Source organism: Thermobia domestica, chromosome 18 (genome assembly GCF_964235325.1).
Source record: "Thermobia domestica chromosome 18, izTheDome1.hap1.1, whole genome shotgun sequence".
Taxonomy (NCBI): Eukaryota; Metazoa; Arthropoda; class Insecta; order Zygentoma; family Lepismatidae; genus Thermobia; species Thermobia domestica.
This window is the reverse complement of record NC_137471.1, coordinates 15,510,320-15,523,084: the sequence shown is the minus strand read 5'-3', so window position 1 is coordinate 15,523,084 and position 12,765 is coordinate 15,510,320. Positions and strand designations below refer to the sequence as shown.

At 37.9% G+C, this 12,765-nt stretch overlaps 1 protein-coding gene across 4 annotated transcripts in view; it reads right to left on the bottom strand.

The window, feature by feature from the left end:
* LOC145675964 (uncharacterized) overlaps positions 1-12,765 on the bottom strand; it is an 84,904-nt gene that overhangs the window by 35,643 nt on the left and 36,496 nt on the right. For all 4 annotated transcript variants that reach the window (XM_081746781.1, XM_081746780.1, XM_081746779.1 and 1 more), the window contains exons 4-6: positions 9,517-9,693; positions 3,205-3,337; positions 96-252 (exon numbers count right to left, since the gene is read on the bottom strand). In XM_081746781.1, the coding sequence (XP_081602907.1) occupies positions 96-252; positions 3,205-3,337; positions 9,517-9,693 (467 nt within the window). The remainder of the gene's footprint in view (positions 1-95; positions 253-3,204; positions 3,338-9,516; positions 9,694-12,765) is intronic.

The following is a 12,765-nucleotide window of genomic DNA, read 5'->3' as shown; positions in this document are numbered from 1 at the left end:
AATAGTTTACATGTCTAAGAAAACATAATGTAACATTACTTAATAAAGTAATACTATAAGAAGCTAAAAAGAATATCAATATAGTTTATGTTTACCTTGTACTTATGAATATATCCTAGTAGTTTTTCTTCTGAGTACACAGGAATTGTATATGCTCTAGTTCCATTTGCTAAATTACATAGACTTATCAACAATCCAGAGATATGGAAGTTTGTAAATGTGAACATTGTATCAGCAGCAGGAAATACATACCTGAAAAAGGTTGTATGTATTACTGGTAGTTACTTGCGAAAACAATGCATCAATTTGAATAAACTACAATAGGAAAACCAAAATATGCGAGATTTATATGCTACTAGAATTCAAATTGTACATGATGAAAAGAAATAATTCTGAGTACGTTCTTAATGATATATGCAATTTGGCAACTGTTTTGCCTATCAAATAAAATCCTGGCTGAGTCTCGACATGATCGATAGCATTTCCTTACAAAGTTTCCCTAAATATTGAGAGTTCTTTGGAAGATACCATTACAGATTCATCGTAAATTAAAAATTGTAACATTATTCAAAGACAGTTTTTCCAGGGGAAATTTCGGTGCATGGAGATGAAAGTAGTATAACAAAAATACTCGTAATCCATGTTAAGCAAGATCAGATATATATCCCGGAAAGATTGATTGATTGATTTTTACGTCCCTTTCAGCAGCGAGGCTATATGAGACGTGGACCTACTGATTAACGTGGAATCCGAACCACATGAGCTCCCGCCGGGAATCGAACCCGGGTCTCCCGCGCCCCAAAGGCGCGTTCGCTAACCGCTTAGCCACGGAGGAGCTCATATCCCGGAAAGAATATCATAGCTAAGTAGAGATTTCTCTTCTGGAAATTCACTGAAATGTTTAATGACCGTCACTATGAAATGGACCACATATAGCTGAAAGTTGTGCAGTCACAGGTAGTTGGTTCATCAGTATGCAGTGTTTCTAACTTGCATAAAATATAGTAAAGTGCAACATATACATTTGGGGTACTCCCGACACTCACATTTGGAACACGTTCGACAGATGATTTTTGCCCCCCTTTCGTTGTGATTTTTAATAACTACATATCTAAAACACTACATTAGTATTAACATATAGATAATAGAATGTCTGCATCCTGTTTCTATTGCATGAGTTGCTCCTGGAATTTGAAAAAAAAAAAAAAGTCATTAGCCATTCAGACCGTAAATAATGCAATGCTACTTCCTACTGCCTCAAGAGCTTTTGAAGTCCCTCGGATACATTATGTGACAGTTATTCAAAGTTAACTGCAAGAAACATTTTGTTGAAGATACAACATTTGCTGAAGAAGACGAACACACACTAGAAGAAAAGTTAATTATGTTAAACGGGCGTGGGTTCACCCAAGAAAATGAGATGTACTGTAAAGCGAAGGACAATAGTGCCAAACATTTAACATCTGCACAGGAGAATAGTAAAATACAAAAATCGAAAGGTAGTAATACATAAATGAATGTACAGATATATATAAAAATGTTGCAAAACAGTAACAAAAATGAGAAAACTCAAAAAGAAAATTATTGTGCTAGCTGCCGAGATTGGTTTCAAAGCAAAAACAATTCCGCTGATTGGGTTGAATGTACAAAATAATTTCAGCGGTTCAACGAGGACTGTGTTCTTCTCCAGACGATCCTTTCTTTGTGTGTCAACAATGTGAAATCTCAAACTTATATAAGTATAATGTTTGCTCTTTCCTGTACATGAAGCTAACACTAATATTTTATTCTATAAAAATACTTTTTATAACAAATGATTAACATAAATTAACAAATATTTTTTCATGAAGTACAGAAGTTTTGTGCTCTCTGTGCTAGCTCACATTCAGCATATTATTTTTTAAAAGAAATTATTGTTTCATATATTTCTTGTATTTGAACAAATTTTGTGATTATTTTTTTCCTCATTTGTAACTCAGTGACATTTTACAATATTATTTGTAGCTGTAAATAAAGGTATTCTACATTCCTAAACTTATAGATTTCCGTGCTTGTATATAGCCCACGAACTACTTTACAAACAGTTGGGGAAGTCCGACACTTCTTCATCGTTCATTTCAATTGTGGCTCCACAGCCACACATTGCTTTTGTGTAACAATGTATTGTATCTGTCAACTAGTTGAAATAGTATACTACACCATGGGCTATAATTCGTTTCTTTAAGAGGATTCTCGATGCCGAAATTAAATTGCAGCAAATTTTAAACGTTTCCCTAAATATTTCATAAACTTATAAAGAGGAGAAAAATTGCAAGTTGTTGTTCTTTTAACAATGTGACTTTCTAAATAATAGCGTAGTTACAACTCCTCTGAATATTTTGGTTATGTAAAAAGCTAGGAACGAATTGTTTTTTCGCGTTAAAAAGTTGATTTCCTAACTTTCAAACAACGGAAAACATGCAGAGAAGTTGTAACTACGCTATCATTTGTAAAATCATATTGTTAAAAGAACAACAACTTGCATTTTTTCTGTGCTTTATGCGTTTCTGAGATATTTACGAAAAAGTTTAAAATTTGCGGGCAATTTAATTTCGGCGTCGAGAGCCCTCTTAATAATTAATTATAATCTTGTAGTTGTGCTAATGTCCTTAGGGTGTCGGTATTGCTTCAAATGACCATACAACATCTGTACAAAATAACTAACCTAATTCCATATAGTGAAATAATGAAAAAATATAACTCCTTTATATGATAACGGAATTCATTTCATGTGGTACAAAAATAAAAGAATACAATCGCTTTAGAAGTTGACGGAGCTAAAGATATACCACATTGACTTGACACCTACTCTTCCGTTCCAAGCGCTGCTATCGGCTGAAGGAATTCCACTCCCTTTCGCTAAAATTCAGCAACGGCTCCCTTATTGGCTCAAAGCGTGGGTGTGTCAATGTGTGAGCTTTAGTTAACATTTTTGCCACGGCTCAAGACATTTTGGCAACACAATAATTCCATATAGTACAGAAATAAGATAAATAACAATACCGTTACAAGATAACATAGCTGAGTCCATGTAGTGCATCAATAAAATAATTACAATCCGTTTACAAAATAATGGAGGTAGTTTTATATAGTACATCATATGGAATTAGCCCCGTAAGTAAGCCTACAGTTAAAAGAAAATAAATGTTAATAATAACTACTTACTTAGATGAGTACACAACATTGACAACAGTGCTGTGAGTGTACATAGCTCCTTTTGGTAACCCAGTGCTTCCGCTAGTGGTTGGAATGAAAATTACATCTTCTTTCGTGTTTATTTCCAAGTTTTCTGGGCAAGCTATTTAAAGAAATTAATATAATAAAACACACAAAATAAAGTATGAAATGTCGATAAATTTTGTATACATAATTCAAGAAACTAAATACAAAATTCATTAGATAAATTTAGATCGAAAAATATGACACTGAGGTGTGATTCTTTTGGGTACTAGATCCAAGAAATTTGGGAATGTAGGACAGGCTATTCATTAAATATTAAATATGCATATATGGCTACATAGCTTGCTTCATAAGACGATTGCCATTACTAAAGGAAATCCTGGATATCCTCACCACCACTATTCAGACAGAGTTGAATGTGGCGTTTCGTGTTTCTAGCTTCTTCACCGAAGGATTAATTAAGAGATTTTGGCAGAACATGAAATTTGAAATTAATTCCAAAATTGGGTATAATAGTTTAGGTTTAGTGAGAACTCTTTCGAAAAAAAAAAATACACATTTCCCCAAACATAAGTAACTGCACTCAATTTTAGAACTAATTCTAAAAGCCGTCAAGGGGTCTTTCGTATTTCTATCCTGCTGTCTTTCTATCACCATATTTCTTCAAAAATGAGGTTTTGCAATGTTTAATCGAACCTGTCTCCCAGCGGTTTCGAATGTTAAGTGCATGCTTCTCTGCTGTTTTCATTGTTACGGCTTAGACCAGATACCAACCACTGTCCCGACGAAACAACGGATTTTTCATATTTCTTTGACGCTAACTTTATAATTATTGTAAGGACCCCCACGTCGCAGTACCATGCAATAGCCATGCGTACTACACGTGTTAATATTAAACACAAACAAGCAGACGACGGTCCCGAAGAGGAGTCGCCCACCATCGCCAACAGTCGGAAGGACGAGGATTACCGAAGGAAGCCGACAATACAGGATAAAAGGGAGCTGCACGTCTCGACCAACATCAATCTACCCAGGTTGACCGACCCTCCTAAAACCCTTCTCACGACGCTTGGTGACCGAGAGGTACCTATACTTAAACTCCCGACGCTTGGTCAGGCACGTAGCCAAGGGGGGGGGGGTCCGGGGGGTCCGGACCCCCCCTTCGAGACCAGAAATGAAAAAAATAAGGAAGGATAAAACAAAATGAAATGACAAAAATAAGTATCAGCGTTAAAAATTAAAAAAGCTATAGGAAGCTTTTGGCTACTCTTTCTTATGAGGAGATTTGTATTACTTGCAATATGGTGGCGAGGTAAGCGAGGTATTCTGGAGGAGTCAGGGAATTTTAAATTTCAAGAAAAGTTATGAAATTCTCAGAATTTCTGCTACTAGTCAGGGAGATTTCAAGCTTTCGAAAGCATAAGTGCGTGGACATTTTTAATCATAACTTTTCTACATCACATCCTTGCAGTATCAAACATGTTATTTCAAGGACAATTTTCTGTTGCTCCTTTAACCTGTCATTTGGAACCGACAGTAGTTGACGGAATAATAAAAACAAAAAATTATGTTGAAAGAAAGTTCTGTTAGCATTTGATTCAACAGAGAAAGGAACACATATATTGTAAAACTAGTTGAATATACACATGCTTCGCACAGGGGCTATATTTGGAAGTCAACGCCCTTGGGAGTATCGCCATTCATCTCAGCGACCGCGAAAACTATGGATTTGATACTAATATCGGTCATTTTGGGCTATTTTTTACATGTCTCGGTATCCACCCTACGCTGACTCCCGGCCCGCATACTTGCAAGTCATCCCTAATGGAAGTGTCACCATTGATTTCAGCGACCGCGAAAACTATGGAGTTGACACTAATATCGGTCATTTTGGATTACTTTTATATGTCTTGGTATCTCACTCCCCCTCCGGTGACCCCCGGCCCGGAGCCCAATAGCGTGAATTTGGAAGTTAATGCGTCTGGAGTTTCACCATTGATTTCAGCGACCGCGAAAATATGAATTCGACACTAATAGCTCAAGTGGTAGAACGTTGGCTTCGCATTCAGGAGGTCGTGGCTTCGAATCCCGCTGCCTACCATCCTGACTTAGGTTTTCCAGGGTTTCCCTCAGTCCTACCAGGCAAATGTCGGGATGGTACCTACTAAACAGGCCCTGGCCGATACCTTCCCAAATCCTTTCCATTGTTAATGTTGTTGGATATCCAATGTAAAATGGCCTCTGAGCTGTATCTGGTGATTGTTAAATACATAAATAAATATCGGTCATTTTCTACTACTTTTACATGTCCCGGTAAACGCCTCCCTGAGACCCTTCTGATTCGAATTTCGACAAAAACGTTTAACTCTGGTCTGGAGCCTGGAACAAGGTATTCGTGACTAAAATTTGGTAACTCTCGGTCAATTTGTCTGGTTCTCAAGCCGGTTCCGGTAAACACCCCTCTAAGACCCCACTGTTTCGAAATTTAAAAAAAACGCTTTGTCTTAATCTGGGGCCTGGGCCAAGGTACCCCTGACCAAAATTTGGTAACTCTCGGTCCACTCGTCTGGTCCCCAGGCCGCACACAGACAGACAAACACACGAACAAACTCTTTATTTTATTTATATTAGAAGATAGTTTACAAGACAGTATTCAGTATGTACTTTTTATAATAATTGAGGTCATAACGAAAGGAAAATTGTTATATTTGAATAAACAGGAGAAGGACGTAAATATTGCAAAAATCTTTTTCAATACTTTTTTTATTATTATTTTGCTCGAAATTTCTTCATAGTTTGTTATTAAAATACTTGCCAACATATCCTCACTTTATTATCCTAACAAACCAATATATGTTGATAGTAAAGTAGTTTAGATTGATCGAGATCCTGGGCCTTCAGAATTGCATGTCACTACCCCCCCCCCTTACGAAATCCTGGGTAAACGAACCAATATATGTTCCAGTAAAATAGTTTAGAGTGATCGAGCCCCTTTTGTGATGACCACAGTATTTCATGTCATGGACCCCCCCCTTCACGAAATCCTGGCTACGTGCCTGGCTTGGTCACCGGGTTCCTATCTTAATCTTACCCAAGTAGATATTAGAGGAATTAGTTATTATAATTGTGTCTATAAGAAGACTTTTATATTAGAAAGGTGAAGGGAAAGTCCAAATCCCAGTACATTTAATTGCTCTACCCAAGATATTTTACATTATTCACTCACAATTCTCTGAAATATTTACATTGTTACTTGTAACGAAAGGTTACAAACTAACACACATTTCTAGGTAAAAGGTTTTGAATATACTTATAATATCTAAAGTGTAGCTACCATTTTAATATACAAACTTAATGTTGCAAATCGAATTGTTTAAATTCAATAATTGAAGTTAAGTGTCCTTTATCACCATCAAGTCTATATGAGACATAAATCACAGTTAACATGGAATCCAAACCACTCGAAAACTTTCAAACTTCAAGGTTTTTGCTTGGTGCGAATAAGAAAAATCCAACAAAAACTTCACCCAGGATATCTGCCTGACCAAGCTGGTATATTTTCTCGACCTAATGTCCCCACTGGGAATCGAACCAAAGGTGAAAACGTTATCGACTACGCTAGGCAGAGTCACTTTGTTAAAAAGAAGTTTTTATTGGGGCTATACGATGATTGTTTAAAATGCCACACTTGCATGAAATATAGTAATAATCAGTTGCTGACCGAAATATTTTAAGATCTTAAGAGACCCATACACGCAGACATATGCGTGAAGAAACATTCCAACATGCATGAAAAATGATAAAACCACATTCAAGTTGATTATATATATCCTTGTTCATGCATATTGAAAATTTCTAAAATTTTCTGTAAACATGCATGGTGGTTTTCTCGTTCTTCATGCATGTTTACCGTGTATGTACTTGTTCATGCAAGTTGGGTGTTTTATATTTAGGTCCACCAATCACGACAGCGGAAGAAATCACGTGATTCTTTCCTAAGTAATGCCAAGTTGCCAAAGTCGTTAACGATGGATGATCTTCTGGTAAGTTGGACAGTAAGTTAGTACGTGTGCGGGCAAAAAATTCTTCCAATATGCATGATGAAACAAATCTTCGAGACGTTTTGGAAACGGGCAACACAACTGAGCAGAGACAAGTTTCAATTGTTTAAATTAACCACATCTGTTAGTATTAGTTCTAGGCAGTGACGTGTACAAGCGTGGGTTTAGGAGTTGTACGAAAAAAAAAATAAAATTTATCATGTTAAAACTTGTACGGAATAATCTGAAATTATATGAACTTCGAAGCTTCAGCACTCCCTGACAAACTTCTGCGTATGCCACTGGATTTAGTTGGCCTCAGTCATATGCGCAGAAATATATTTCGGGAGGTTTCGAAAGCTTTGAGGAAGGTAAACTGAATATGAGGGTAAATTATATTGAAATGTATAAAATCAACTATAAAATTAGACTAAAATTACAGAAAAGTCGGGATTTTGGTGGGGGAGTTCCGGAGCCCAAGGCACCCATCAACTGCGTACATCTCCGATTAGCTTATGTACAGAAATAAATACACTTCGCTGAAAATTTCGTTTTTCTTGGAACATGTTATAATTTGTAAGCGATACAAATAGCTGGGGTTATTTTCAACATGACCTAATTTTGACTGCCATCTGTCGAGAATTGACGCAACTGCCTCATGTAGCTTAAAGGAATTGTATTGCTCCCAAGTTTATTTATAAAGTTGCCATATAATCAAACTTTTGGATGGGCTATAAGCAGTGGCGTATTTTCGATTTTGTTTCGGGGGGGGGGGGCTTTGCTAACTTTCGTGGGGGCTTTGCCTGAAAATGTGAAAATTCTGCAAGATAATTCATATACTTTACTATAGTAAGTAAGATTTCGGGGGGACTTAAGCCCGGAAGCTTCCCCCCTAAATACGCCACTGCCTATAAGCCTGAAGCTGGTTTCAGCCAAGGCTGGATTAACCCATCTGGATTCTCTGGGCTAGAAAAAATGCCTGCTCACTTTACCTGATAATTTCTGTGAAAATACAGTAGGAATGATAACGAAATATGTTTCATACTTTTCGTCATATTTTATCTTATATTGATAATTGTATCTTCATGATTCTTTTTAGATAGCCAGTTGAGATTCTGGTAACAGTGGAATACCCTCTCCACCTGGAAGCCCGGGGCTATAACAACCCTAAATCCCCTTAATCCTGCCCTGGTTCCAGCATATAGTAAAATCGCTCAAATCGTCCCCAGGCGGCTACAAAGGAAGCGGAACACCATTGAAGGAAATCGCGTGTTTCTTTGTTACATGGGAGGGATAATTGAACATGTCCTTCCAGTTGAGGGTGGCCTGCCAGTTGACCTGCTGAAAAAGAAAGCGATGTTGCAATTTTCACCCTCTTGCTTACTGATTCTTCAATAGTCTTCGCAGAAAGACAGATTATCTAGTTTTTTCTTTACTTTTGTTTTCATTGCATCCTCCTCCTTCCGTCTCCTTTAGCTTCAAGGGCATAATTGTGGGACGTTAAACTGAAATATTTCATTTAATTTGAATTCAATTTGGATATGTTGTAATGAAGAGAAAAAAAGAGATCAATCATTAGTTTCATGAAATGTGCTTATATTACTCTTAAATATAGCATATTGTTAATATTATGTAACTTACATAACGATAACGCTTGTACGAACTAAACATGCAAGTAGTTCGCCCCTGTACTTCCGTCCCTTCCGCAAGGCAGTGCCGCAAAAGCCCGATGAGAAAAAAAAATACAATCTTTCTTTCCCACTCCCAGAAATCCGTCCTTGACCACCCATGTCCATACTATCATACTGAATTCCTTTAATGATTGTTGTGTTTTTATTATTATTATTATTATTATTATTATTATTATTATTATTATTATTATTATTATTATTATTATTATTATTATTATTATTATTATTATTATTATATAATGTGTCCATTGATAAAAGTTTGGTGATGGCAACAACGTATTACTTCGAGACCGAACACGTGCCGTTTATGGCTATTTGGAGTGTTATTTATGAAAAGGCGGTTAGGGTAAATTTTCTGCTTGAGTACAAAGGAAGCCGGTTTGGGGACCAATAGAACGTCTCGACTATATAGCATTTTCACTTTTTTGACCCGTAAACTAGTTTCCTGTTGTTTATGGGCACCATTTAAAAAAAAAGAAAAAAAGACAAATTTTCTTTAATGTATCGCTAAAATAGATTAAATAAAATTGAAGGATGATAGTAAAATTTACTAGTTTTATATTTACCTTCACCATTATCCTCGAGTAACTCCTGCAATGACGTAGCACCCTCAACTTGTCCAATTGAAAATAGTTGAACCTTCCATGGAAGCCTATGCACCACGGATTTTACATGTGGAGCTGTTTCTGTGTCACAGAATACAAATTTTGTGTCTGTTTCCTCCATTAATTTATGTTGCTCGTCTAAAAGAAACGATAAATTACAAGGATCTTATAAAACAGAGAGGATCTGCCCTTACAACAAAATCTTGAAGCCATACGTAACAGTTTCGCCACCCTTACTCTGCCCACTCCGCCCAATAGGATCGCAATGTTTTGAGCCAACAATCATGACGGAAACGAAAGTAGCCAACCAGACGATGGCAGAAACGAGAGTAGCTAACCAGACGTGTCGACGCTCGGTTGTTTTTTGACTTCATCGATTTAATAGGATGAAAATACATATGGGCAGATCCTCTATTTATAACAAACATCCTTGATAAATTATTAGCTGCAGAAGCTGGAAAATGTAGTGTTGAATGTACAGATGGTGATCAGAAAAATGGAAACACCTGTAGTTGGCAACACGTCAGATGTATGGGTTGGCAGTGGTGTCGTGGCGCCCGCAGCGCCGGACCGCTGGTGGTGGTGTGTTAGGTCGGTCTCTATACTACGTCAGGCGCAGTGGAACAGCAGTGTCCAGTGGTTGCAGCAGACGGAGGTAGTGTAAAATGGGAGAACTCTCAGATTTTTAAAGAGGGCAAATTATGGGTGCGCGGTTATGTGGAGTGAGTGTGACGGCAGTGGCTACTATGTTAGGTATGTCGCGTAGGACAGTGTCGAAGGTGATGACGGCCTACACAACACACGGGAAAACCACATCGGGGAAGCGGAACAGTGGGCGGAAGAAAATCATGAGTGACAGGTCACCCCGGGTATTAAAGCGCATTGTCACGCAGAACCGTCGTGCTATTGCGGAGCAAGTGACGGAGGAACTCAATCAGCACCTCTCCCACCCTGTTTCGACAATCACAGTTCGCCGCGAATTACATGACATGAACTTACGGGGTCGTGTTGCACGGGCCAACCGCTCATCAGGGACCATAACGCTTTCGCACACGCAAATAGTGCCGCGACCATGCAACTTGGACCGTTGCGGACTGGAAACGTGCGATATGGTCGGATGAATCATCCTTCACCCTATTCCCTACCACGGGCCGTGTTTATGTGTGGAGAACGCCCAAAGAAGCTTATGATCTGCAGTGTCTCCGCCCAACTGTGAAACATGGAGGCGGGTCGGTGATGCTGTGGGCCGCCATATCATGGTTTTCATTGGGTCCTGTGGTCACACTTAGCGGACGAATCACTGCCAACGATTATGTCGCACTTTTAGGAGACCACTTGCATCCTATGGTCCGGATGTTGTTCCCGGACAATGACGCCATCTTCCAGGATGATAATGCACCCATTCACACAGCTGGCGTTGTTGCAACGAGGTTTGAGGAACATCGGGATGAAGTTCAACACCTCCCCTGGCCCGCCCAATCCCCAAATCTCAACATAATTGAACATCTGTGGTCCGTCTTGGAAACACGACTCCGGCGACTATTTCCACCTCCATCGTCTCTCACAGAACTGGCCGATGCCCGGCACGAGGAATGGTGTAAAATTCCACTTGCTACCATTCACGACCTCTATGCCTCCATCCCACGTCGCATCAAGGCTGTTCTGAAGGCGAAAGGTGGCCCGACACCATATTAGTCTGGTAAGTGTAATTTCGTTCAGGTGTTTACATTTTTCTGATCACCATCTGTATATGAAGAAGAAAATTTAATGTTAGATACTATTGTTAATTTTTCCAGATTGTTATAGTTTTTTCTAAAAAAAAAAACTTAAATAAAGATGAAAGCCATCGAAATTTGTTTCGGAATTTACAAAATGTTTCAAATTAAAATGTCGAAAATCTACTTCAGCATAGAAGACCTGAATTGAGTTTCCGCTCAGAGTTCGTGTACTTCGAATCCTATTGTAGGTTAACATTTGATACGTCAATTGAAGTTGGCTTCTACATTTTGATAACACATACACATGGTATAGAACAGTAGATGCCGTCTTCAATTTGATTGGTTTCATACAAGTGATATGTAATGTGTCCATTCACACATCGTAATTTTGTGTAATCAAAGATAAAGATGTATAATGTGCAGGCCCGTATCCAGGGGGGTCTAGGGGGCCGCCTCCCTAAAGTTTTGCTGCCCCCCTAAAAATTTTCACAGTAGACTTGCAAATGAACTATAATATGGTGATGAACTATATGGTTGGATCCCCCCCCCTAATTTCAGCCGGGCTCCCACTACATTTTTGGGCTGGCTACCGGTCTGATAATATATATAGTTGAATCTATGAGAAATTTGGTATGAAAAGTTCTAGTCATTAGCCAGTGGTGCCCATCCCCCCTTATGTCCATGACGCACCCCCCAATTGTCTATCCGTAGGTGTTCTTCCATGAAAAAAAAATCTTTTCGATAAATTTTTACATCCCGTCAAACATATTTATATAGATTTTTAACCCCTCCCAAATATTTCAATGACGCAGTTTGCGTCATAGCCCCCCCTTTGTGGGCACCGCTGCATTAGCTTAGAAGAAGATCACTGAATAGTATAAAGATGAATTCAAGAAAAATGCGGAATAAAGAGTTTCAGTTAAAATCCTTTGAGAATAAGACTTTTCTGTGTGACCAAAAAGAAGATAATAATGTGAGCATGTACCAAACTTGAGAAAGAGATGGGTGGATAATAATTTCAGCCTGTAATAAACAAAGTTTTATATACAGATGTTTAAGAAAGAGATATCTGAATGTGAGGATAATTATCCTCGCATAATAATGTGAGGTTAATAATTTGAGCATGTAATCAACAGAGTTCTTTGTAGAAAATTTTGAGAAAGAGATACCTGAATGTGAGGATAATTATCCTCGCATAATAATGAGAGCATGTAATCAACAGAGTTCTTTGTAGAAACTTTGGAGAAAGAGATACGTGAATAAGCCAAGAAGACGACAAGATTATAATATAAAAACGAATCTAAGGAAAATTGTATATCAAATGTTTGAGTTAAAAGCTTTTGCAAAAGAAACATTTTTTATCCCTAGGGGAAGTGTGGTATATTAATGAATCAAAAGAGAATATACAGACTTCTAGTTAGAAGCATTTGAGAAGACCTTTTCATATGCCTAGAATAATATAATATTATAATATAAAGATGAATCACCCGCT